The sequence below is a fragment of the Podarcis erhardii genome, assembly GCF_964252035.2.
Source record: "Podarcis erhardii genome assembly, chromosome: 7".
In the NCBI taxonomy this organism is placed as follows: Eukaryota; Metazoa; Chordata; class Lepidosauria; order Squamata; family Lacertidae; genus Podarcis; species Podarcis erhardii.
The window spans coordinates 84,024,069-84,049,504 of record NC_138511.1 but is presented as its reverse complement, the minus strand read 5'-3'; the positions used below and the strand labels follow the sequence as shown (position 1 = coordinate 84,049,504).

The window sequence follows — 25,436 nt, the reverse complement described above, 5'->3', positions numbered from 1 at the left end:
GCAGGACTTTGCGCCCCGCTCCCGATGGCCGCTCAGAGCTGTGCTGAGCCAGGGACTGCAGGCAGCTCTGCGCAGCCACAGGAGCCGGGCAGGACTTTGCGCCCCGCTCCCGATGGCCGCTCAGAGCTGTGCTGAGCCAGGGACTGCAGGCAACTCTGCGCAGCCACCGGGAGCCGGGCGGGACTTCGCACCCCGCTCCTGATGGCCGTGCAGAGCTGCACTGAGCCCAGGACTGCAGGCAGCTCTGCGCAACCCTCGGAGCCGGTCTCCTGAGGGTTGCGCAGAGCTTCCTGAAGCCTGGAGAGCGAGAGGGGTCGGTGCGCACCAACCCCTCTTGCTCTCCAGGCTTCAGCGAAAGCCTGCATTCGCCCCTAGGACGCACACACATTTCCCCTTCATTGTTGGAGGGGAAAATGTGCGTCCTATAGGGCGAAAAATACGGTATGTACAGTCATACCTCGGGTTACAGACGCTTCAGGTTGTGTTTTTTCAGGTTACGGATGCACCGAAACCTGGAAGTACCAGAATGGGTTACTTCCAGGCTTAGGTGGTCGCGCATGTGCAGAAGCACTAAAATCACGCTTTGCACATACGCAGAAACACAAATCGCAATCCGCAGATGCGCAGCTGCGGGTTGCGAACATGCATCCCGCACGAATCACGTCCGTAACTGTACCTGACACCTGAGATGTACAGTGGTACCTCAGGTTACATACGCTTCAGGTTTCATACGCTTCAGGTTACAGACTCCGCTAACCCAGAAATAGTGCTTCAGGTTAAGAACTTTGCTTCAGGATGAGAACAGAAATCGGGCTCCGACGGCGTGGCAGCAGCAGGAGGCCCCATTAGCTAAAGTGGTGCTTCAGGTTAAGAACAGTTTCAGGTTAAGTACAGACCTCTGGAACGAATTAAGTACTTAACCTGAGGTACCACTGTATATATTTTAGGACCCACCCTACAGCATTGTTTTGACCCAATTTTCTTAGCTATTTATCTACCATCTGCTGGCCTTTTGCATCAATAGTTCCCATCATCCCTGGCCACTGGTCCTGTTAGCTAGGGATGATGGGAGTTGTAGTCCCAAAACAGCTGGAGGGCCAAGTTTGGCCATGCCTGCCCTAAGGAGATCGCAGTGGCATTCATGGTGCCCCAAAGCTTTATTGCACCCCATTTCATCCTCACAACAAGCCTGCGAGGTAGGCTCAGCTGAGAGGCTATGGCTGGCCCAAGGCCACCCAATAAGTTCCATGGCCAAGTGGGGATTTGAACCCTGGTCTCCCAGGTCTGAGTCCAATACTCTAACCACTATGTGACACTGGCTCCTCTGAATGTTTTAAAATTGCTCAGAGACCATGTGGTGAAGGGCCAGTAAGAAATTAAAGTAAGAATAATATTGGATACAGAGTGGTACTGATATAACACCAAGGTTGCAGGTTCGAACCCCATATGGAACAGCTGCCTTACAGGGGGTGGGCTAGATGATCCATAGGGTCCCTTCCAACTCTTAAATTCTATGACTCTGTGATGATGATGATGATTGTCCCCTTTTCCAATTCCCAGGTATTAGCCCATAACCAGAACTTCTATTCACTGAAAACAGGTTTTAAGCTCGTTTAACCTTGCCGTTCTCTGCCCACCCACAAATCCTGGGAGGGTCTGCAATTTTACATAAATAAAATTGAGTCCTGCTACAAGGGAAGGGCATTCGGGCTGAAGCAGGCCTGAGAATGAAAAACTTCCAACTTGGAAAGCATGGCTCTCATCGTCACACTCCAGGAGTCCGATTGCGTAAAGGGAAAAATGCACTGCGCATGCTCAGAGACCCACAAGATGCCTCACTCTCTTATTACAATACAGTGGTACCTTGGGTTACATATGCTTCAGGTTACATACGCTTCAGGTTACAGACTCCGCTAATCCAGAAATAGTGCTTCAGGTTAAGAACTTTGCTTCAGGATAAGAACAGAAATCGTGCTCCGGTGGCGCGGCGGCAGAAGGAGGCCCCATTAGCTAAAGTGGTGCTCCAGGTTAAGAACAGTTTCAGGTTACGAACGGACCTCTGGAACGAATTAAGTACTTAACCCGAGGTACCACTGTATATTCCAATGGCTGTGCTTTGGCATCGCAGAACGGTTCAGTGGGCTCCGAGCTCTGGGTCAAATTAGGCTATGAATATTATTTGAATATTATTTAAAGGGATGGCCACCGACCAGGAAAAAAAATGAGAACTCAAGCCAGCTCTACTGCCAGTAGCATGAGTCTGGGTTGCAGGAATCAACAAGAAAGGTTGTTAAGCCTGGAGACAAAGATTGATTGATTGATTAACTAACACACATACATATCTCGCTTAATATTTTTAAACTCTTATCCATTTGCCACCTGCTATCGTCTGTGGCAGATCATCTGACTGCTTCAGGGAGCAGGAGCAGCTAGTTTTAAAAGTTGGCAACTCTTTAGCACCACTTTCCTCCTTCTTTTTTCCTTTTTGCAAATCTTGTCTTCTGTAATGTGCCAATTTGGGGCAGCGGGAGGGAACGGTGACGTTCAGATTTGGCTGGCCAGGCCGGCTGCGGACGATGACTCTCCTCGCCTCTCTGTCACCAGCTGCCAAGGGATAGCAGCTGCACCAGCCCCACCCGCTTAATGACGGTTCTTATAATTCCCCGGCCCATCAAAAAATACCCACCCAAGCCCTAGTGTGGGCCAGGGTAGAGCAGCAAAAGCTCTGCAAGCTTAGAGGCCCAGAGGGTGGGGGTGGGGGGTTCTTCTGGTCTTAGTAACAGTCTGCTAAAACCCCTTATTAGCTTTTGACAGTAAAGCTTCACCTGTTGGACTTCTGCCATAGCGGCAGAAATTCAACAGTTGAAGCTTCTTTTCCCAAATCTCCAGTCAATTCAACAAAACAGATTTAAGCTCCCTGATTACTTTCAAATCTCCTGGATATTCTAGGGCAGCTTCATAGAAAAAAAGGAAAGGGCGGGGAAAGAATAGTGCTCCTACACCTTTAATATTTGTGTAGGGGATTTCAGGAGGTGTGCTATAACTTGCTTGACAAGCTGCACCTGTTGAAATCCCCTCCATAAATATTAAAGTTGTAGAAAACATACCCTTCTCTTGCCTAGGACCACCCCAGTTATATATTTGTTGTGGTTATATTTTTCTTAGGCCTTTATTATCCCCCCCAAACCCATAAAGTAAATCAGATACTGTACGTTTCTTGTTGGTAGAAATACATGTTTTTTTTTAAATTAAAACATTTCTACCCCACCCTTCTAGCGCAAAAAAACCTGCCCAGTGCAGCGTGCAGCATTTCAAATGGTGATTTCAGAGACACAGCAACAATAAAGCACATTGGCTAAGGGTCAGCGGTTGAAACCAAGCACACAAAAAACATCAAAAGTTTGCCGGAATAAAACGGATTCACTCTGCCCACAGTTTGATTAAACTGGCGCGGGGAGAGCTAAACCACCCACATGCAGCCGAACTGAACCAATACTATGCACCGAGAGGAATGCTGCAAATAAACAGATTTATGGGGCAGCAATCCTGTTGATGCCAGGAAAATCTCTTTTATTTTTCTCTATCGTGAAGCAACAACCAACACTGTGGGAACCTTGAATGGCGGGGAGCGGGGGCCGGGACTCCCTCAGCCAATTCCAGATTCACCGCCTCCTTTTCCCTCACTGTTTGGGAAGTGAAAGGAGGGGAAATCACTCTGCCCACCATTCCAACGACAGTTTAAGGGGTTGCAGTCTCCAGGTCAAGAGCCCTTTGGAGTTTCTGGGCAGAAGGACGCCATCTTTAATTTCTTGTTTCTATTCCATTTCTCTCCCCATTCCACTGAGGATAAAGGGACCCCAGGCCATTAGGTCCAGTCGTAGCAGACTCTGGGGTTTCGGCGCTCCTCTCGCTTTACTGGCCGAGGGAGCTGGCGTACATCTTCCAGGTCATGTGGCCAGCATGACTAAGACGCTTCTGGCGAACCAGAGCAGCGCATGGAAACGCTGTTTACCTTCCCGCCGGAGCGGTACCGGAGCGGAGGGGGGTCTGCTTCACCCTTCCTCCAGCCATGTAACCCCCCCCCAAAAAAAGCAGCATCACACACCCCAATTCCAGGGATGAAGACAAGAGTATCAGACGTAAACTCTGGTAAATGTGAGACAGCACAATAGAGCAGGGATCCCCAAATGACCACCATAAGCTTCATAGATAAAACCAGTGCTTTTCCCCCTAAAAAAATGTTTAGGAGTACTCTCCGTTTCCTACTCATATTGAAATAAAGGTAAAAGGACTCCTGACCATTAGGTCTAGTCGCGGAAGACTCTGGGGTTGTGGCGCTCATCTCACTATACTGGCCAAGGGAGCCAGCGGCCAGCAGGACTAAGCTGCTTCTGGCAAACCAGAGCAGCGCACGGAAATGCCGTTTACCTTCCCGCCAGAACGGTACCTGTTTATTTACTTGAACTTTGACGTGCTTTCGAACTGCTAGGTTGGGAGGAGCAGGGACCGAGCAACGGAAGCTCACCCCATCGCGGAGATTTGAACCGCCGACCTTCTGATCGGAAAGTCCTAGGCTCTGTGGTTTAACCCCCAGCGCCACCCGCATCCTGCATCCATATTGAAATACTGCCCCCTCAATGATGCCAGACTTAGATTCACAAAATGTTTAGGGGTATGCGTACCCCTGCATCCCCCCAGAAAAAAAGCCCTGGATAAAATGTTCCTCTATAAACTGATTTGGTCAATCTTCCACACTAACCAAGCGAGAACATATTCTAATTTCAGGAGGGCCAATCTCCCTTGGCTGCAAAGCAAGGCTGTAGAATCTCTGTGGCGCTTCGAGGTCAAAGAGCGAGAGCGGCACATGGGACATAAAATATACGCCACTAGATGATGCATAATGTGTGTGGAACAGAGGAGGTGGAGCGGCAGGCACATAAATCCAGTCTGAGAATATCCTGCCCCGCAGCCGCCGTTAACCCTTGAGGAATGAGGGACACATTCCAGGGCCTGAGAAACAAAAGTTGCGTACTTGGAAGAAACCCAGGCCTCACTCTTGAGCCTCATGCTGCCTTTCTCTAGGAAAGATGGGGAAGGGAGGGGAGGGGAAATCTTCTTCAATGCCAAGAGACCCAAATTGGCTCCTGGTCCAACAGAGAAGCATGCAGTGAAATTCTGGCTACGCCCATGTCCCTCATCCTGGTCGTGTTTTCTTTCTTTTTTCCAAGATTGATTGTAAGCATGTTGGGGCAGGGACCTGTCTTTTCAGATTATTCTCAAAAGCGCCAACTGTGTCAATGGCACTATACTGGGGCTGGCATCTGACAGCCCTTACTGGAGGCATTTGGATGAAGCATATCATCATCATCATCAGTGCTTTTTTCTAAAAAAATGTTTAGGGGTTCTCTCATTTTCCTACTCTTATTGAAATACTCCCCCTCAATGAGGCCAAACTTAGATTCACAAAATGTTTGGGCCAGGGAATGTGTACCCCTGCGTCCCCTGAGAAAAAAAAGCACTGGTTATTATTATTACTTTAATTCATGAATTGTCTTTCCAATGAGTCTCATGCGCATACAATAGGAGTGACTGAAAACGGTTTCAAAAGTGTAAATAAAGTAAATACAGTGGTACCTCGGGTTAAGAACTTAATTCGTTCTGGAGGTCCGTTCTTAACCTGAAACTATTCTTAACCTGAGGTACCACTTTAGCTAATGCTAATGCTGCCGCTGCACGATTTCTGTTCTCATCCTGAAGCAAAGTTCTTAGCCCGAGGTACTATTTCTGGGTTAGTGGAGTCTGTAACCTGAAGCGTATGTAACCTGAAGCATCTGTAACCCGAGGTACCACTGAACAGGTTTTTTTAATACTACAAAATAAACAGCTTAGGCAGAGACCTTTTCGTTTAGCTGGAAAAACTTGTCCAAACAAGAACGGCTGCAATTCTTTCCGGAAAGTGGAAATTGTGGGCGCCTGCCGCATTTCAACAGGGAAGCTGTTCCACAGAACAGGGGTGTTCACACTAAAAGGCCCTGCTCTGACTTGCCAGAGCAGGGAAGAGAGCCCTAGTGAAGCCACACAAGGGTGGACTGCATGGCCATTTCAACTCTATGACCTCACTGAGCGAATGATGTAAACAAGCCCGCCTCTCCCAGCCCCAGGGAGAAAAAGTTGGCACACGATGCCTGGGCTGGAGACCATTCGCCTCCCTTTTGAGCCAAGTACGGCAGCGAGAACTGAAACCTCTGTTGTGGTTGTGGAGAGGCGGGCTCGCTCTATCACTGCTCCAGCACCAGAGGCAGCCCCTGTCCTGCCCCCCCCCAAAAAAAATCCAGTTCCAAGCCCCAAAGATTGCCCCAGTGGTACCCACTGGAGGTTTTGGACTACAACTCCCATCAGGCAGCGCTAACAGTCGTAGCTAGGCTTGCCAGGTCAAGAGAATCCCAGAGATTTCAAGCCCCAAACCTGAGACGTAGGAGTGGGGCCCTGATGGTGTCACAGAGCAGCCCCTGGAGATGGAAGTTAATTGGGAGAGTGGAGCAGAGGAAGGCAGACCCTCCCAGCTGGCTCAAATCTTTCCCGCCCCCCAGGCTCCTGCGCCTTCAACAACAGCCTGGTCTACAGGCTGCTAGTTTTGTCCAGGTTGGTTGGCCACCCTAAACCCAGCCTCAGTGAGGCAAAAGAGCAAATGAGGCTCATATATATTTCAATGAAGAGGCAGCCAAATAGTTAAAGGACAGCGGCTTTATCCAGAAAAAGGTGGCAGCCTAAGGGAAAAGGGCAGATTTTTGTTTACAACAGGGAGATAAAACCTTTCCCAGGGCCTAATCCTTCTCAATCCTTGAACATATAAGGCCACAGTAAACAGCAGAGTGTCTCTGGGCATGTGCAAAGGAACCACTGCTTTGTTCTCAGCCGCCTGTATTAGCCTCCGTGGATGCGTCTGGGATTAGTAAACTCACATATGTGGCTTTCTTTCCCTCTTCTATGAGAGCAGCACCGTGTAACTCTCAAACCAGGCCAGAGGTTGGGCCTGCTAAATTGCAGGCATGCAACTGGCCCTGCCACATCACTCCAAAAAGCCACCTAGCCCTGCATTTCTGCCAGAATGTTGTTCCCTTGGTAACTTGGTGGGCAGAACATGAAAGTCTCGGCCTCCCCTTGCTGCTGGCTCCCAGCTCCTGCTGTTCAGAGATAGCCTGCTTGCGTTCATGGAGGTTCCACTGACATCTCACGGCTAATTGCTGCTGGTATTCCTCCTTGAACATCTAATTATGGGGGTTGTTGTTTTTTTAAACCATCTAAGCTAGATGGGACACGGGTGGCACTGTGGTCTAAACCACAGAGCCTAGGGCCTGCCGATCAGAAGATCAGCGGTTCAAATCCCCGCGACGGGGTGAGCTCCCGTTGCTCGGTCCCTGATCCTGCCAACCTAGCAGTTCGAAAGCACGTCAAAATGCAAGTAGATAAATGGGTACCGCTCCGGCGGGAAGGTAAACGGCGTTTCCGTGCGCTGCTCTGGTTCGCCAGAAGCGGCTTCGTCATGCTGGTCACATGACCTGGAAGCTGTACGCTGGCTCCCTTGGCCAGTATAGTGAGATGAGCGCCACAACCCCAGAGTCGTCCGCGACTGGACCTAACGGTCAGGGGTCCCTTTACATTTAAGCTAGTACAAATGCAGCTATTGCAGGCTACGTATGAAATAGCCAGTTATCTCCCCTTCCTTTGCCCTGCACATTAAGCTTCCAGTCTACAAGATTTCATTCCACCAAAGGAATGTGCATAAGGGGAGTGGCTGGGGTAAACTCAGGTGTCCTCCCCACGTAGGAGGAAAGAGGCAGGCCTTCGCAATCACTGCCCCACTTGACTGGGTTGCAGCAAATCCGACACACAATTTTTTCCGATTTCCAGAGCATTTTGGCGCCTCCTCAAAATCTATTTCTGAAACGCTATGGCTTACGGAGAGCCTGGCGCTCCTCTATGATGCCAACACATTCTTCATCCCCAAAGGAGCTAGTTTTTAAGCTTAACGTTCGCAAGCTGGCTGACAGATGTGCACACGGATCCAGATTCGATTGCAGCTGCACGCTTGTCATGATCAGCCTTACCCAACCTGGTTGCCCCCCTTCAATTGCTGGTATAATAATAATAATAATTTATTATTTATACCCCGCCCATCTGGCTGGGTTTCCCCTGCCACTCTGGGCGGCTTCCAACAAAACACTAAAATACAATAACCTATTAAACATTAAAAGCTTCCCTAAACAGGGCTGCCTTCAGATGTCTTCTAAAAGTTTGGTAGTTATTTTTCTCTTTGACATCTGGTGGGAGGGCGTTCCACAGGGCGGGTGCCACTACCGAGAAGGCCCTCTGCCTGGTTCCCTGTAACGTGGCTTCTCACAGGGAGGGAACTGCCAGAAGGCCCTCGGAGCTGGACCTCAGTGTCCGGGCAGAACGATGGGGGTGGAGACGCTCCTTCAGGTATACTGGGCCGAGGCCGGTTAGGGCTTTAAAGGTCAGCACCAACACTTTGAATTTGGTAGACTGCTACTCCTGCGGCCAATGGTCAGGGTTTTGTAATCCAGAACACCAAGAGGGCAAGAAGTTCAGGAAGCTTGCCCCCAGTATTTCCGGGAACTTTTAAAGTTTCAAATCCGTCCCCTCCACAAACCTGGGTAAGGAAGACTGGGGCCATATTCACCCCATACATATTCATCCCAGACAACTTGTAGCTCTGGGAGGGGAACAGCGGTTTCCTGAACAACTCTCAGCACCCTTCACAAGCTACAGCTCCCAGAATTCTTTGGGGGAAACCAAGACTATCATCAAATGATTCAGAATCTGTGGCATCAGCCAAGCTGCTGAAGTACTGTGGTGAACTGTAGTGTACAGAGCTATGAGCTGCAGACACAGGAACATTTTCACCCTACCCTTTGTGCTTACATCATCATCATCATTTTTTATTTGTATGCCGACTTTCCACAGTTAAAAAAACAATGCTCAAGGCGGCTTACAGCATAACAAGATTTACAAAATTACAAAAGTCATAAGCAATAAATAAACCACATCAAAAAAAATACACAACCAGATGGGAAACAATTTCCACATAAATCAAAATCTAAAACTAAGAATACAGCATTAATATCACAGTTTAAAATGACATAGGTAAAAAATAACAGCAACACATAGGGTGACCTGAGGCCAGGGCTTTTTTTCAGCCAGAGCTCACAGGAACTCAGTTCCTGCCATTATAAGAGAACAAGGGAGGTGTGTTCATTGTGAGTTCCAGCAACCTATTTTTCTAGAACAATAGCGCAGCCTGCTATATTGTTTGAAAGAAATTAAATATGATGGGAGATTAACCTGACCAGATTTATATACCACCCACAGAGCGGTGCTTTCTGAGACAGCGGTAGAGGAAAACAGGCGAAATGTTGGCCGTTAATTGTACAGGTGGCTCCTTGGTCCAAAGTCGGGCAGGGTACGTTTCAGTTAATCACAACCCCTGTCACCTTTGGGTGAGGCCAGCCAACAGTTTCATCTCGCTATACCCTGTGGCTAAACACAATGAAAGCAACTTGGCTCCTCATTCTGCCTGGAACCTGAGATGTTCTGCCAAACGCACCCATTTCCCAGCAAATATTTCAGGTGATCCAGTTTTGCACCCTCCTCCCAGAGGCATGAACTCAAAGGCACCAATTCGTTCCGCTTTGACCAACCTAAGGTACAAAACTAGAACGGTGAAATTCCTCCCGCTCTTTCTGCAAAGTCTCATGGGTGGAGTGAAGAACAAGAGCTATGCTAGCAGTTATTTATATAGCCCAAGATGGTGTAGTTTCCCCAGATTTTATTCAGCAGGGAGTACAAAGACACGGGTGGCGACAGAGAAAGGCAGCCCACCCTGTGTAGCAAATCGTTGTGTTGTTTTGCCCGACAAGAGATTCTAGGTGGTTTGTTTTATACAGCTGTTTTGCAGAGATGTGGGGAGCAATGACAGCAGTCTTGACCCCTCCAGTCTGGCACTTCCATTTCACCGTTTGGAATCTAATGCTCCTTTAACGGAGAAAACAAGACCACGCCCGTTTGGTTCTGAGTAATAAGGCGAGTCATGAGCATTCTTTCTGGTACGAATCCCAATCTCAGACATAAATTGGAAAATATGCATCATCCAGCAAAGGGAAGGAAATCCCCTTTAAGCACACTGACAAATCTCTCTTTAAAAGGAACGTGGGTTACAGGTGCAAACCAACTGATACAAACCACAACGGCTATGTCAGAGGCAGAATGCAGGGAATCGCAAATTGGGAGAGTGGTGTTGTGTTCAGGCCCTGCTTTTTGGGGTTCTCATTGGCCACTGCGAGAACTGGATGTTGGACTAGATTGGGCCCCCTTGGGCTGATCCAACTGTCTGCCTGCATTAAGAGATCTTGAGCATATTCTCTCAATATATTATCACGGATATTTATATATCACCACTGATTGTTTACATGCCACCCATCTGATTGGGTTGCCCCAGCCACTTTGGGCAACTTCCATCAAAATACAGTGGTACCTCGGGTTACATTCGCTTCAGGTTACAGACTCTGCTAACCCAGAAATAGTACCTTGGGTTAAGAACTTTGCTTCAGGATGGGAACAGAAATCGTGCTCCGGCGGCGTAGCAGCAGCAGGAGGCCCCATTAGCTAAAGTGGTCTTCAGGTTAAGAACAGTTTCAGGTTAAGAATGGACCTCCGGAACAAATTAAGTACTTAACCCGAGGTATCACTGTGCTAACATTAAAAAACCCCTCAGGCATTAAAAAACCTCCCTGTACAGGGCTGCCTTCATATGTCTTCTAAAAGCCATTTATCTCCTTGACATCTGATGGAAGAGTGGGTGCCACTGCCAATAAGGCCCTCTGCTTGGTTCCCTGTAACTTAATTTCTCGCGGTGAGGGAACCACCAGAAGGCCCTCAGTGCTGGACCTCAGTGTCCGGGCTGGACAATGGGGGTGGAGATGCTCCTTCAGGTATACTGGGCACTTGAGGCTGTTTAGGGCTTCAAAAGCCAGCACCAACACTTTGAATTGTGCTCAAAAATGTACTGGGAGCCAATGTAGCTCTTTTGTTGTTGTTGTTTAGTCATTTACTCATGTCCGACTCTTCATGACCCCATGGACCAGAGCACGCCAGGCACTCCTGTCTTTTAGGACTGGTATTATGTGGTCCCAGCTGCCGTTCCCAGTCACCAGTCTATCTGCCACATTCTGAATTAGCTGTAATTTCCAAGTCACTTTCAATACAGCCTCTCCGAATACCTAAGCAGTTCCACTACTCATGATTTCTCTTAAAATCCTTCATCAGAATGTTACCTTTTCCCATGAAGTCTTTAGATTAAGCATTCCATTCTCATTCCCAATGGAAATTCATTCTAGGTATAGGAACCTGCGTTTGCTAATTTCATTTCTTATTGCCCATTCCCCCCCCCACCAAACCTGGTCAAAATGTAACTTGAGGACCCCTTGGGGTCAGAGACCTATTAATTTTGCTTATGGACTCTGCAAATGCTACCACCATCAATATAGCAAGAAGTCTTTGAAACACCTTAAAGCCTGACAAATTTAGGGTAGCATAAGTTCCGATAAACCACAGACCACTTCACGAGACGCACGGAGCATTATTCTGAGTTGAACAGATGAAGCAGACCATAGTCCGCGAAAGCTTATGCCATCATAAATTTGTGGGTGCCACGGGGCTCTCTGTTGCTTTTGCCGCAAGAGAGAGTAAGACAACTACCGCTCTGGAATATGAAAATCAGTGGAATAACAGCAAGCGATTTGTGGGGTCGGGGCTGGAGCTTAGTGCTGAGGCTAAAACCACAGATCCATCCACACAGTGAAAGAGAGGCCTTCTCTCGAGGGACCCACCTGACAGCATCAAAGTTCTAGCCCAGCTCTAGTTACAATAGCTGTTTTTGCTTGCGTTACTCTTCCCAGCATCCAAAAAGAATCAGGTTTCCTCTCTAAACTCAAGAGGCGACTCCAGGAGGCGGAGATGGAGAAGCGGTGACTGATGTGGCCCAGCTGGGGACACCTGGAGAAGGGAGACATTCCTGGAGGCTGAGGCCCTTCAGAAAGTTGGCGCAAGGATGGATGACTGAATCACCAGCCCACACAGTCACCAGACTCGGGGATGAAAGGGAGACCGCCTGTTTTGAAGAAATCCCATTGTGCCTCTGCCTCTCTCTGTTTTGAGGGGCAGCCGGGTGTTGCGGAGACAGCGGGCTCAAATCCTGTTCTCAGTTGGCCACAAACGCCCACAAGGGTGGCCCTGAGCCCAATTTACCTCACAGGGCTGTTGTGAGGAAAATTGGGGGGGGGGGGCTTCTCATTTACACAAACCGGCTTAATAGTAAATATTTATCATCTCGTCTTTCCTCCCATGATTTCAGGTGGTCGCACCGCGCAGATATAGCGTTTGATGCTCACAACTACACTAGGAATCGTAAAATTGTAGCGTTGGAAGGGACCCCTGTGGTCATCTAGTCCAACCCACTGCAATGCAGGAATCTCAACTGAAGCATCCATGACAGATGGCCATCCAACCTCTGTTTAAGGACCTCCGAGGAAGGAGAGTCCAGGTCAAGTTGAGAGGTAGCCACTTGGCCCAAGAAACATTTCGTGAGCATCATGTCTATAGAGCAGTCTTTCTCAACTTGTGGGTCCCCAGATGTTGTTGAACTACAACACCCATCATCCCTAGCTAGCAAGGCCAGAGCTCAGGGATGATGGGAGTTGTAGTCCAACAACATCTGAGGACCCACAAGTTGAGAACCGCTGCTATAGAGGGATCCGGCCTTTCTTCACCCTGACAATAACCCTGCGGTGTAAGTCGAGGCTGAGTTATGGCCACTTGGCTCTCAGTCAGCATCGCTGCCCAGTGGGCAATCGGACCAGTCTCTCCCTGGTCCACACCCAACAATTTACCCATCACATCACTCTTGGTACTCTAGATCTGTCGCCCGCCCCTGACCAGATGCCCATGTTGTGTAGCTAGTTTCACCCCGAAACACACAAACATTCACTTACCTTCCTGCGCGTTGCCAATACTCATCCACAAAGCCAGCAGGCAGGAGAGGAAAGATCGGCCAAGTTGACCCATTTTCCAAAACTGAAGTCCCCACAACAGATCCCAGCTCCCCCAAACACTCTAGGGGCTCATTGGCAGAGGCAGAGGAGCCCAGGAAGAGGCAGGGGCAGTTTGTCTCTCAAATATCTCCCAAGTTCACTGAGAAGTTTCAAAAGAGACGAAGGAGAAGGTTGTCGCTGGAGCCGAATCCCAAAAACAAGTGACGAAATCTTCGGTGAAGTCAGTACCCAGGAGAACGACTGGATCCAAACTTTTCTATTAAGAAAAAAAAACTCCTTGTGGAAATTCAGAATAATTTCCCAGCTCGAAACATTTGTCCGTATCACAAAAATAAGAGAGTGCCAATAAAATGTTCTTTCCTTCGAATTTCCAAGCTTAAGTTTGGCTTGACTTGCCACTTCCAGTGCTGATTTCCTACTCCCTTGCGTCTCAGCAGCTTTTCAAAACTTGCACCTGATATGCCCCCCTTTCCATGCTTTGCCAAGCTCTTTCTGCTCTGGCTTCTAAGCAAAACTGATGATGCTTACATCTTATAGCAGGGGCTATCATAACAAAACTTTCCCGGTTAACTTCTCCAAAGCGCTTCCCGCTTTCCAAAAAAGCTGACTTCTCCAAAAAAAATATATAACAGAGAAAAGCTAAGGCAGTGGAAGAAGGGGGGGAAAGTCCCTTCCCTTTTTTTCTCTCTCTTTTGCTCTGTTCCTGACTCACCCACTCCTACACACTGCTGAAAAATTGTTTGGGAGAAGAAGAGAGGCTTGAGAGATTAGCAAGTTGAAAGGGAAGGAGGGGGGGAAGAGAGAAATAGGGAAGGGTGTGTGAACATTCCTTCCAGCCCAAGCAGGGTTAATGGGAGGAGAGGAACAGAAGAGAGAGAGAGAGAGAGAGAGAGACTTTTCTTAAAGTTACAAGCACCCACATTTCAAAAAAATAAAAATAAATAAAGAGGAAGCGAGAAAACACAGGTGCATACCCCACAGAGATTGGCAGGGTGCTGACCCTAGACAAAGCCATCCCAAGGCTTGACTGCAGAGTTAGTTTTCCAAACATGTGAGAACTCATCCCAGAGGCATAGCTGTTGTTTCTAATGGTGCACCTTTAAGGCTGGGGCAACCTTAAAAGGCTAATGTGCTGTACATTTGGACAGCTACGGTATGCATGGGACTCAATGAAAACTAAAGACCTTACTCCAACACCTGCGGCACTTTCCACAGAGTGGACAGAATCATAGAATTGTGGAGTTGGAAGGGGACCCCCACGGTCATCTAGTCCAACCCCCTGGAAGGCATCTGTCCCATTCGGAGATTGCAAAGAATTAGGGTACAATATGCATGGGTCTCAATGAAAACCATATGTCATTTATTTAAAATTACATTTCAAAACATTCATTTCAACAACCTTAAATCAATGACTTCCCTTTTCCTCTTTCCGTGGTTCATTTTACATACATAAAGGTAAAGGGACCCCTGACCATTAGGTCCAGTCGTGGCCGACTCTGGGGTTGCGGCGCTCATCTCCCTTTATTGGCCAAAGGAGCCGGCATACAGTTTCCAGGTCATGTGGCCAGCACGACTAAGCCGCTTCTGGCGAACCAGAGCAGCACACAGAAACGCCGTTTACCTTCCCGCCAGAGTGGTACCTATTTATCTACTTGCACTTTGACGTGCAAAACTGCTAGGTTGGCAGGAGCAGGGGCTGAGCAACGGGAGCTCACCCCATCGCGGGGATTTGAACCGCCAACCTTCTGATCGGCAAGTCCTAGGCTCTGTTCAACCCACAGCGCCACCCGCGTACACCCCTGCATATTTTACAACCATTCAGTAATCCATTGCTACATCCATCAAAACTTGTTGAATTTATCTTAATGCTACCAGCATTTTTAAATAAACACAATTCCCCACCATATATTCAGTAAACATTTTCCAGTCTTCTTTAAACGTACATTCTTCTTGTTCTCTTATTCTATATGTTAAATCTGCAAGCTGTGCGTATTCCATCAGTTTAAGTTGCCATTCTTCTTCGGTTGGGACCTCGCTCGTTTTCCATTTTTGGGCTAACAAAACGCGGGCCGCAGTAGCAGCATACATAAATAGTTGTTTTTGACACCTGGGAATTTCCCTCTGAATTATTCCCACCAAAAAGGACTCTGGTTGTTTGTTTGTTTTTTCAAGGTACTTTAAAACATTTTTTTCCCAATTCATTATATATCATTTCCCAATATTCTTTTACCCTTTTTTTCCAAGTTCAAGTCCTGGGGCACCTTAAAGGCTGAAGTGCTGTGCTTTTGGACAGCTAAGTTATGAATGGGTCTCAATGGAAACTAAAGACCTTACTCCAACACCTGCGGCATCAAGTTGTGTATGTGTTAAAAAAAAACAACCCAAAACACCACAGTCTCCATTGACCTTCCTTCCAAGGAGACCGAACCCATGTAAACCCCTCGAACCCCTGGATTCTCTCACCACTTGGAGATTGGGGTGGCATGAAACATTTTTTTCATATAGTCACTCTCACCTTCCTGGAGATTCAGTCCTCCCCCAATAAGTCACTTGGAAGGGGCCAGGAAAACCTGGAGACTTCAGTTCAGCCCTGCAGGTCCCCCCCCCAAACTTTCTCTAGCTGCTGTGCAAGCAACACCCCCCCCCAGGTGTGTTTGGCTCATAAACTAAAGATGCGAAGATAAGCCACTTTAAAACGCTCCTGTATATTTCAGCCCCATTGTTTGTTTCTTTGGGGGATGTGGGGGGCAGTCACAGTGCGAGATTGCAGAGTTAACCATTACCCACAACTCTGGGGAGCTGGGCTGGTGGGAGATCTGATAAGCCACTGTGTTCAGACCTCCAGGGTAAGGAAAAAGAGTCACGACTATTATTATGCAAAATGTAAAGATTGCCCATTCCAAAAGCCATATTAGGGCAATATTTCTGCAGCGCTCCAAAACTCTCTGTCAGGCTTGAATTGGGGGAAGGGGGGTGGGGAGGAATTCTCTGGCCAAATCCCCACGTCCCCTTGCAGAATTTATACGCTCTTCCTTGCAAAGACAGCTGTGCCCAGTGGCGTAGCGTGGGTTGTCAGCACCCGGGGCAAGGCAAGTAATTTGCGCCCCCTAACCCTAACCCCCAGATGTTGCGCCCGGTGCGGCTGGCCCCCCCTGCACCCCGCACGCTACGCCACTGGCTGTGCCTTTGACCTGCAGTCTGATGGGCAGAAATCAGGCAGGTCAATATTTTCCCTGGGGTGGTGATGAAACTGGAGAAACTTCACCTGCCTCATAGCTGCCTGACAGGCTGTTCTTAAAGGCACAGATGCAAGGCTAGTAAAATACTCTTGGGTTTCTCAGAGAAGACGACACACCTAGAAATGCAGTCACGATTTCCACGCAAGCGTCACCGGATGAATTTCTGCTGTTGGCCTGGGTTTGGGTGAAAGCAGCAACCTTATGCACATTCCCGGGGAAAGGCTCCACAATCTGCAGAAAGATGTAGCTAGTTAATTTTTACTTGCTCTGTGCATGTCAGGCCGACTGCTGTGTCTTCTCAAGCTGTTTCCAAAGACGTCATGAGCCCGATTGTTTAATTTCTGTGCGAAGGTTGAGTCCTTCACGTAGCCTCGCAAGTAACAATTCCACCAAAGTTATTAGACTTTTCCAGCCGTCCCCTAATAAACAATGCCAGCCCAGCCCCAGGATATTTTGATGCCTGAGGTGAAAAACCAGATCAGAACACACACACACACAACCTCAATATGGTGCAGTGGTTAGAGGGCTGGACTTGAAATTGAGAGACCAGGGTTCAAAAAAGCCCCACACACACCTGACAATGGCTCAGTTGCACCTGGGCCTGCCACCTCTTGCATGCAGCTGTTAAAAGAATTTTAAGGTCATATATAAAAAAAGATAAATGTTCATAACTGCATATGTAAACCACATGTCTGAAACCCCACAGAAAAAGTCCTGAAACCATTTTGTCCCTCCCAAATTGACCTCAAATATTTCTCTGCAAGGTCAAAGGAAAATGGAAAAGCCTCCCCATTGTCTTTTCCTTCACAAATCCTGTCTTAAGGGTATGTCTGTGTATGAATAGGGTGAGCCTGTGACCTGGCTCAGGAACTAAGTATTTATCATTACAAAATACTGGCCAGGCTCCCCAGGTAATCCAATCAAGTGACCATTAATAGGTAATCTGTCAGACAGGAGATAAACAACACACTCAGATTTCTGTTGTAAACCGCCTTTTCTATGATGTAGGTATGATGTTTTTGGGGGTGGTCTTGGACTCCAGGCGGGCAATTTAAAATGTCTACATACGGGTGGACACACCTTTGTTCTGGGTCTTCCTCCTTCTCCTGCGTGTGAGGGGAGCACCCTGTTGCAACAGTTCAATAAAGATCAGGCTTACTAGCTGCTTTGCTTCTTAATATTCTCTGGTTGGCCTCTGTTATTTTCTCCTGCCAATAGGGAACCCACTTAAGGACTCTATACGGGCTCTTGGATACCCCATAAGGGAAAAAGGGCAGATTTTGTTTACAACACGGCCCCCAAGGCCGTGAGTGTGAAAAATGTTCCCTAGCCCCACACTAGACAATTTTTGCTACTGAGGCAGTGCTGGATTTACATATAAGCTAAACAAGCTATAGCTTAGGGCCCCACTCTCTTGGGGGCCCCAAAAATTTTTTAAGAGAAAAAACCCTGAATGTACATTTCCAAAATATAAGATAAAAAACAAATAAAATAAAACCTACATACAGCAACAGTGTGTTGTGTTGTGTAGGCGCCTATGATGTCAGTCATGGGCCCCGCCTGCTAGCCTGCTCCCTAAAATATCACTGGTTTGCTCATTTCTATATATAGGGTGCCTACATTCTGCATGTGCGAATGGCTTTAGATACCTGTTATTGTTGTTTTGTCGTTAGTTGTGTCCGACTCTTCGTGACCCCCTGGACCAGAGCACGCCAGGCACTCCTGTCTTCCACTGCCTCCCGCAGTTTGGTCAAACTCATGCTGGTAGCTTCGAGAACACTGTCCAACCATCTCGTCCTCTGCCGTCCCCTTCTCCTTGTGCCCTCCATCTTTCCCAACATCAGGGTCTTTTCCAGGGAGTCTTCTCTTCTCATGAGGTGGCCAAAGTATTGGAGCCTCAGCTTCAGGATCTGTCCTTCCAGGGAGCACTCAGGATACCTATTAGGTATTACCTATTAGATACCTATTAGGTCCATAAATTACCATATAGCATATATTCAACACGGAAAACAGTGACAATTTGTTGTTGACAAAGGACAGCTGGACATATCAAGGGCCCCATTACCTTCAGTAGCTGAGGGCCTCATCAAACCTAAATCTGGCCTTGTACTGGTACCATCCACTTGTCTGAGGTGAGGGTCTGAGGCAGCAGTTAATATCAACATTAATTTCCAGAGTAGCAGCCGTATTAGTGACTTGCAAGAATTTTGTAGTACCGTAGATACTTGGTGGCATCCGTCTGCCTTGGGAGACAATGGAGGAGTGTGCTTTCAGGGGTGAAGTCAAGCCATTGGAGAGTTACAGCGCCTGCCGTGGCCATAGAGACCGATGCAGGAGAGACATGTTTTGTTGCAGCTGGGGCAGAGGAAGGCGTCCGGTTGCACTGCTGCAGATGACCATGACGTTTCTCTGCGCTCCTCACCAGACAATTTCAGAAAGGCCTGGGATTCAAAGGTCTTCCCTGTCAATCACAAAACAAACAAGGGCTTTGGCGAGCCGTGGCATGCCTGCCTCAGTTGCCTTATCTGCACAATGGGAACAAAAGCAAGGTGAAGGTTCTAAGCTGTTTAATAAAAACAAAATAAACGAAACACAACAATAATCATTTACAACCATGCTGAAATTGAAATCACTGATTCCAGCCAATATTTCAATATGCTCATTTGGGGACCTGGCTTCTAAATTGCACAGCAAAATCTAATCTCAGCTGAAAAGGAGCCAGAGATAAAACTGAGTCGCAGTTTATTCTCATTACTTGTTTTGGAAGTCAAAGTTCAAGCCCTGAAACATGTGAAGGTCCTACCTAATCTCCCCCCTCTCTTCCCCTCCTCTCTCTGTAATGGACTTTCTCCTCAATGCAGACAAACAACAACTAGCCCATTTCACAGCAGAGTCCTCTGCCAGGTTTTGAGTCCTGCAAGCTTTCTGTACAGAAATTATTGCCGCTTGGCAGCTGAACTCTGGCAAAGCTTATCTTGCCAAGGTTATTTCAGGAGCAGATAACGATGCAACACTTCGCTTAAGAACAAAAAATAAATAAATGCTGGTGCTTCAGATTACATTGACCAGGACAGCACAAAACTAGATTAATAAATAAAATCCCGCTGGTCAGCAATGACCAGGCTGCACTAGGGCCACTGCCAATGCAGTTTGCATTCTTCTTGCAGGAAAAGACCTTCTGCTCAGAGTTATTGTGGAAGGCAGGCTTTTCTTATCAGAATTGGTGGGGTGGTATTTGGACAGAAAATTTAACTTTCCCAGCAATAACAATTGCCACTGTTGCATCTGATTTCCTTCGCCTTTTCCACAATCCTTCCCTTTATTCCCATTAGATAACAGCCATTCAAAGGTCGTGGCCCACCCCATACTTATCATTCCAGGCATCCCATAATGATGGTTGCGATCTGATCAATAACATCGGCATACCCTCCAACGCTTCCATGATTAAAATAGGGACATCCCATTCCATAAAGAAGAAGAAGAAGAATGATGATAATTTTACTCTTTATACCACACACATCTTACTGTGCTGCCCCAGGCACTGGGAAGCTTCCAACATATATAATAACAAAATAAAACATTTAACATTAAAAAAAAACTTCCCTGTACAGGATTGCCTTCAGACGGCTCGGACATACCCTCCAACATTTCTCCAATGAAAATAGGGACGTCCTAAGGAAAAGTGGGACATTCTGGGATCAAATCAGAAACCGGGATGTCTTCTCTAAATAAGGGACGTCCCTGGAAAATAGGGACCTCCTGCTGCTGTAACTGTTTGATTTTAGGTATTGCTGCTGGATTTCCAATTCACTGGTTTTTCATAAATTTAATTTGTGTGCTGGGTGGTGGTGGCAGAAGTTGCAAGAGAGGCCTAATTCTGTTTAAGTCGGAAAAAGGCAAGCATCTTCGCTCCCTCCTCTCAGCAAAAAAACAGTCCGATGTTCTACATTCCTGAGTCATCCTTTGGGACCTTTTTGGTTTTGCCTCCTATCACCACCCAGCCTTGCAGAGGGGGCTGTGGATAGTAAATTGCTAGGAATTGTGAGCGCACCATCTCTTCAGGGGGATCCTCCTAATTGCACATTTGTTAAATGCTAGCAAAACTATTTATTGAAATTATAGCCTACTGTTTTTATCCAAAGAGCCTCAGGTAGCGTACGTGATTCTTCTCTCTTATCATTTAATCCCCACACAGCAACTCTGCAAAGTAAGTTAGGCAGTGTTATAAGAATTTTAAGGTCATATATATATATATATATATATATATATATACAGTGGTACCTTGGGTTACTTATGCTTCAGGTTACATACACTTCAGGTTACAGACTCTGCAACAACAACAACTGTTTGTTGTATTGTGAGCCTGCCGGCGAGGGATGGGTTTATCTTTTCATATATGCACGGTGCTTAGAAAAATTTAGGTATAAGGATCTAACAGCAACCCCTATGCGTCCTGAGGCCTTCTTTCCTTTTAAACTTGGAAAAAACGTTTAAGTGTCTCTCTGGCTGGCCCCACAATGGAAGAGCAACCTTTGCCCGCCTTAGGGAAACAGCAAACGCCTTGTCCGGAGGGAGTAAGAAGGGAGTTGATAGCGTGACCCTGGAAGAAGAATTCTTCCCTGCCAGGGACAGAGCGTTTTCCTCGAGGCAGCAAAGATAACCGAATACCCTCCCTTGCAGATGGAGAAATCAAGGACAGGAGCAAGAAGCATTTTTGAACATTTACAAGGTTTTGATATCTAAGTGGACTTTAGGGAAATGGTTTCCTGGCCCTGGAAGAAAAATCGATTTGGGAATTGGGTTAACAATCCCAGAAGGGATTGTGCTATTGTCACAACCGTTGCCTGACTAAATAAATCTCAGTCCACCGTGTGGGTTTTCGTTGATCAACGGATTAAATGTATATGTGAAAAAAAACCACCAGCCCTGAGGAATAAAAGAGATAACTTGCTTTGATTGCAGATCAAAGAGTGTATCTTCTAACCCTTTCACTCTTGCACAGAAAAGATTATCTTCTAATCCTTTCACTCTCGCACAGAAGGAGATGCCTGTTTCAAGTAAAACCACAGTGCATCCGACTTCACAGAGACCAGTCCTCTGTTTGAAGGGCTGTGTGGTCCAAGCATAGCTGTCAACTTACAGATTTGAAAATAAGGAACCAGCAGCCACGAAAATAAGGGATCAGAAGCCAAAATAAGGGATTTTCCAAGCACAGGTATGTTCAACTTCTGAGCCCCTCCGAGCCAAAGGCAGAAAGCCCAGCCAGCAGCCAAACGAAGCCTCAAGTGGTGGTTCCCACAGCGCAGCAACCCGGCAAAGGGGATGCAGCAAGGGAAACCACCGTCCCCTCTCCGCTGGGAAGCGCTGAGCAAAGGCGAGTCCCCAGGCAACGCGGCCGATTTGATCAGCACAAAGCATGCAAGCTCCGCCCCCAGTCGTTCTTAGACTCCTTATTGGGTGAGCAAAGCAGCCAAGCAACCCAGTTGGAGCCTCCCTTCTCCCTCGACGGCAGGGAAGGAGGGAGAGGAGCTGCTTCCTTTGAAACCCGGGAAATTTAAGGGACATCATCAATAAGGGACAGCAGCGGGACACGGCGCTGGGATAAGGGACTTTCCCGACAAATAAGGGATGGTTGACAGCTATGGGTCCAAGTCTGGCTTAAAAATAAGGAACCCTAAGGCCACTCAGTACGTTTCATGGCTGAGGAGGGATTTGAACCCTGCTCTTCCAGGTCCTGGTCCGACACTCTAACCACTGGACGGACAACCATCAGGCATGGCTGTGCAGGGATGCTAGCTCATGGGCTTGGGAGCAGCCAGCATTCTTAGTAGGAAGGGTTTTTTTTTCCTTTTGGAGAGGGGGCACCACCTCAGCATCTGCCGCCAGAAGCAGCCGCCTCACACTGCTTAACAGTAGGGCCGGTCCTGCAAGGATGGAATAGAGCAGAGTGCTCCTCCTCAGCCCTCTCTCTCAGGAACAAACAATTATAATGCAAAGGGTTCCAGTGGGCTCTGTAAAAAAACAACAACACATGCGCTCCATTCTTTCTTATGGTTCCCTCTTCTCAATTGTAGATTTTTATTTGCGTGGTTCCTGGAGCACCTCCTGGCGACAATGTGTCAGTACTGCAGTTGCATCTGAGAATGCTTCATAATTTAATGTTTTCAGGAGTCTCTCTTCCTCCCCAGTCTCTGTAACTGGGCAGAGGAGAGAAGCTAGCTTTTTACTTTTTAAAGCAAAAGCAGCGGTCCTCAAGATCCTAATGAGTATCTTGGCTGCAGAGTTATGTGTATAGATAAATAAAATAAAATAAAATAAAATATTTCTTCCAGTAGCACCTTAGAGACCGGCTAAGCTGCTAATGGAAGGAATTATTTTATTTTATTATTTTCTTTCGACTACGGCAGACCAACATGGCTACCTACCTGTAAATATGCTTGAATGCGTGACAACCGAATTATTTTACCCTTTTCGATACTTTATGCACGTAAAGTGTGAACACTCAAAAAGCGGGGCGGGGGGAGCTTAAGTAATGTAATACTAAATATTTAGGCTCGGAAGTCCAGAACTTGCTCTGTGACACTGCCTGTTAAGACAAATCTGGCATCAAATGTGGAAGCAGCAGCTTGCCTCAAGGGGAGGGGGTTTAAATATTAAATTTGTGAATGAAATGGGTTTTATGCCTGCCAGGAAACCACATCCTCTGTCCCGGAAACATTTCTTCTCAGGTCAGCGCAGAAAACAGCCATGATTTTGACTCCCAGGTGGAAGGAAAGTCACTCTGCATAATCTCAGAGACACCCTTATTGTCGCTGCTCCTGTTCTAGGCACTGTCATGTAAATCACAGCTAGGGGTTGAGCCCTGTTTCAAATTACAGTGCAGAGTGAGGGCTAGACTGTGCCCTGTCTAATGGACGAGTCATCCTCTACAAACAAATTTCCGCCACGATCCCTCATGAAAGGGGACGGTTTCTGGCAAAGAATTTCTGGGCATGGAGCAAAGTGTTGTCTGTTTCTCCTTTCGGTGGGTCATGACTAAACCTATTTGCTCCCCTCAGATATTGTAAACAGATTAACAGAGTCCTCCTCAGTTCCATCATTGCAACCAAATGCATTCTGGCCCCTCTTCCTTTCTCTCTCACATGCAGGGCACTGTTACCTTGTGAGAAAAGGCAATGCCCTTTAATTTAGTTACCTGTACCCAGGTTAGAAAGGGACGCGGGTGGCGCTGTGGGTTAAACCACAGAGCCTAGGACTTGCCGATCAGAAGGTCGGCGGTTTGAATCCCCGCAATGGGGTGAGCTCCTGTTGCTCAGTCCCTGCTCCTGCCAACCTAGCAGTTTGAAAGCACGTCAAAGTGCAAGTAAATAGGTACCGCTCTGGAGGGAAGGTAAACGGCATTTCCGTGTGCTCCTCTGGTTCGCCAGAAGCGGCTTAGTCATCCTGGCCACATGACCCGGAAGCTGTACGCCGGCTCCCTCAGCCAACAAAGCGAGATGAGCGCTGCAACCCCAGAGTCGGCCACGACTGGACCTAATGGTCAGGCGTCCCTTTACCTTTACCTTACCCAGGTTGGAGAAGCAATAGGCCTTGATGTTGAACTCCAACTCCCATCAGCCCCAGGCATCATGGCTCACAGTGAGGCATGATGGGAGTTGGGGTCCAATATCACCTGGCGGTTCGACAGGTCCCCTGTCCTGTACTGGGACGGCCATTTTGCTTAGAGGAGTTGGTTTTCTGCCGGGTGCTACTGGAGCAGGAAATTTTGCCCCGGCTAAAATCCTTCCTTTAATGCAAAAGGGGCAGAAGAGTCCCATCTCTCTCTCTCTCTCTCTCTCTCTCTCTCACACACACACACACACATCTGGTAACCCAATAGCTATGGAGGCTGCCAAACAGACACTCCCAGTGCAAGGCAAAGCCAGATCTTGCTGATTCCCCAAGAACTTGAGGTCAACAAAACAAGCTGTGAAAATACGAAATTGCAGCAAAGGAGTGTAACCCCTTATGTGTCAAAAGCCTGGGGTTATCTGGGGCCATTTGGAAAAGAGAAGAGGGCCCTTCTCAGATGGCCTATACGTTCCGGGTTTCTTTTGCTCAACATCTTCAGATCTTTCCAAGGGCCTCGGGCACAAAATGGAAAATGCCATTTCCAACACAGGCTTTCTCTCTGTGTGTGCGCGCGTGTACAGCTGTTGACATCTGGTTCCAGATGTTTTCTTCTGCGGCAGCTACATGGAACCGAGCTCCCCCCCCAAAAGGCCACACCCTGGCATGTTTTGTGGGACAGCCCAGGGGAATTGGGAGACACCCTGCAAAAGTTTACCATGTGAGAAAAGCTGATCACTCCCCACAAAATATGGGGAGTCTATCTAACCACTCCCCAAGCCACCACTTCTGCATTTTGGAATAGTGACTGGATGTTGCGTTTGCTTATTCCTTAAATATTTTTTGAAATTCCGCTCCTTGACCCAACATCCCCCCTGCTTCTATTTCCCATTTATCAAAAATAGTTTTGCCCCTTTGAGAGTTCAGGAATGTAGGAAGCACTGCCTTATAATACCGGGTTAGACTGTCAGTTATTAAGGCTCAAGATCATCTCTTCTGACGCTAGCAGTGGTTTTTGAGGGCTCTTTCCTGTCACCTGAACCTTTTAACCTGGAACAGCCAGAACCAGAACCTGGGATGTTCTCCATGCAAAGCAAGGAGAGGGAACTGTTGCTGTGGTCTTTCAGTTGCATCACCTTTGCAAACCACCCTGTGTGTCTCTTGATGAAGATCCAATATGCAGTGATATTTTGGCCACTGGCCGTGTGGACAGGGACTGATGTAAACTGGTCTTCAATCACATCTGAAGGCTGCGGATGGTTCATCCCAGCTCGTAAGGATGCTTTTTAAATTTTATTTTAAAGGTATAAGTTGCTACCCTTCAACCTCCAGCATCCTCCCCGCTGCCTGCAAGGTCTGCAGAAATCAAATCTTAAAACTAGTTCATGGTGGTGGCAGCTCCATCTTGCCTGCAGAGCAGAAGCGTTAACAATTCATTGCACCCGGCCGAAAAGATCTCCTG

At 47.5% G+C, this 25,436-nt stretch overlaps 1 protein-coding gene across 2 annotated transcripts in view; it reads right to left on the bottom strand.

The window, feature by feature from the left end:
• Positions 1–13,977, bottom strand: part of AXL (AXL receptor tyrosine kinase) — a 77,574-nt gene extending 63,597 nt beyond the window's left edge. For both annotated transcript variants that reach the window (XM_081868811.1, XM_081868810.1), the window contains exon 1: positions 13,068–13,977. In XM_081868811.1, the coding sequence (XP_081724937.1) occupies positions 13,068–13,140 (73 nt within the window). In that variant the 5' untranslated portion in view covers positions 13,141–13,977. The remainder of the gene's footprint in view (positions 1–13,067) is intronic.
• Between the last annotated feature and the right edge of the window lie 11,459 nt (positions 13,978–25,436).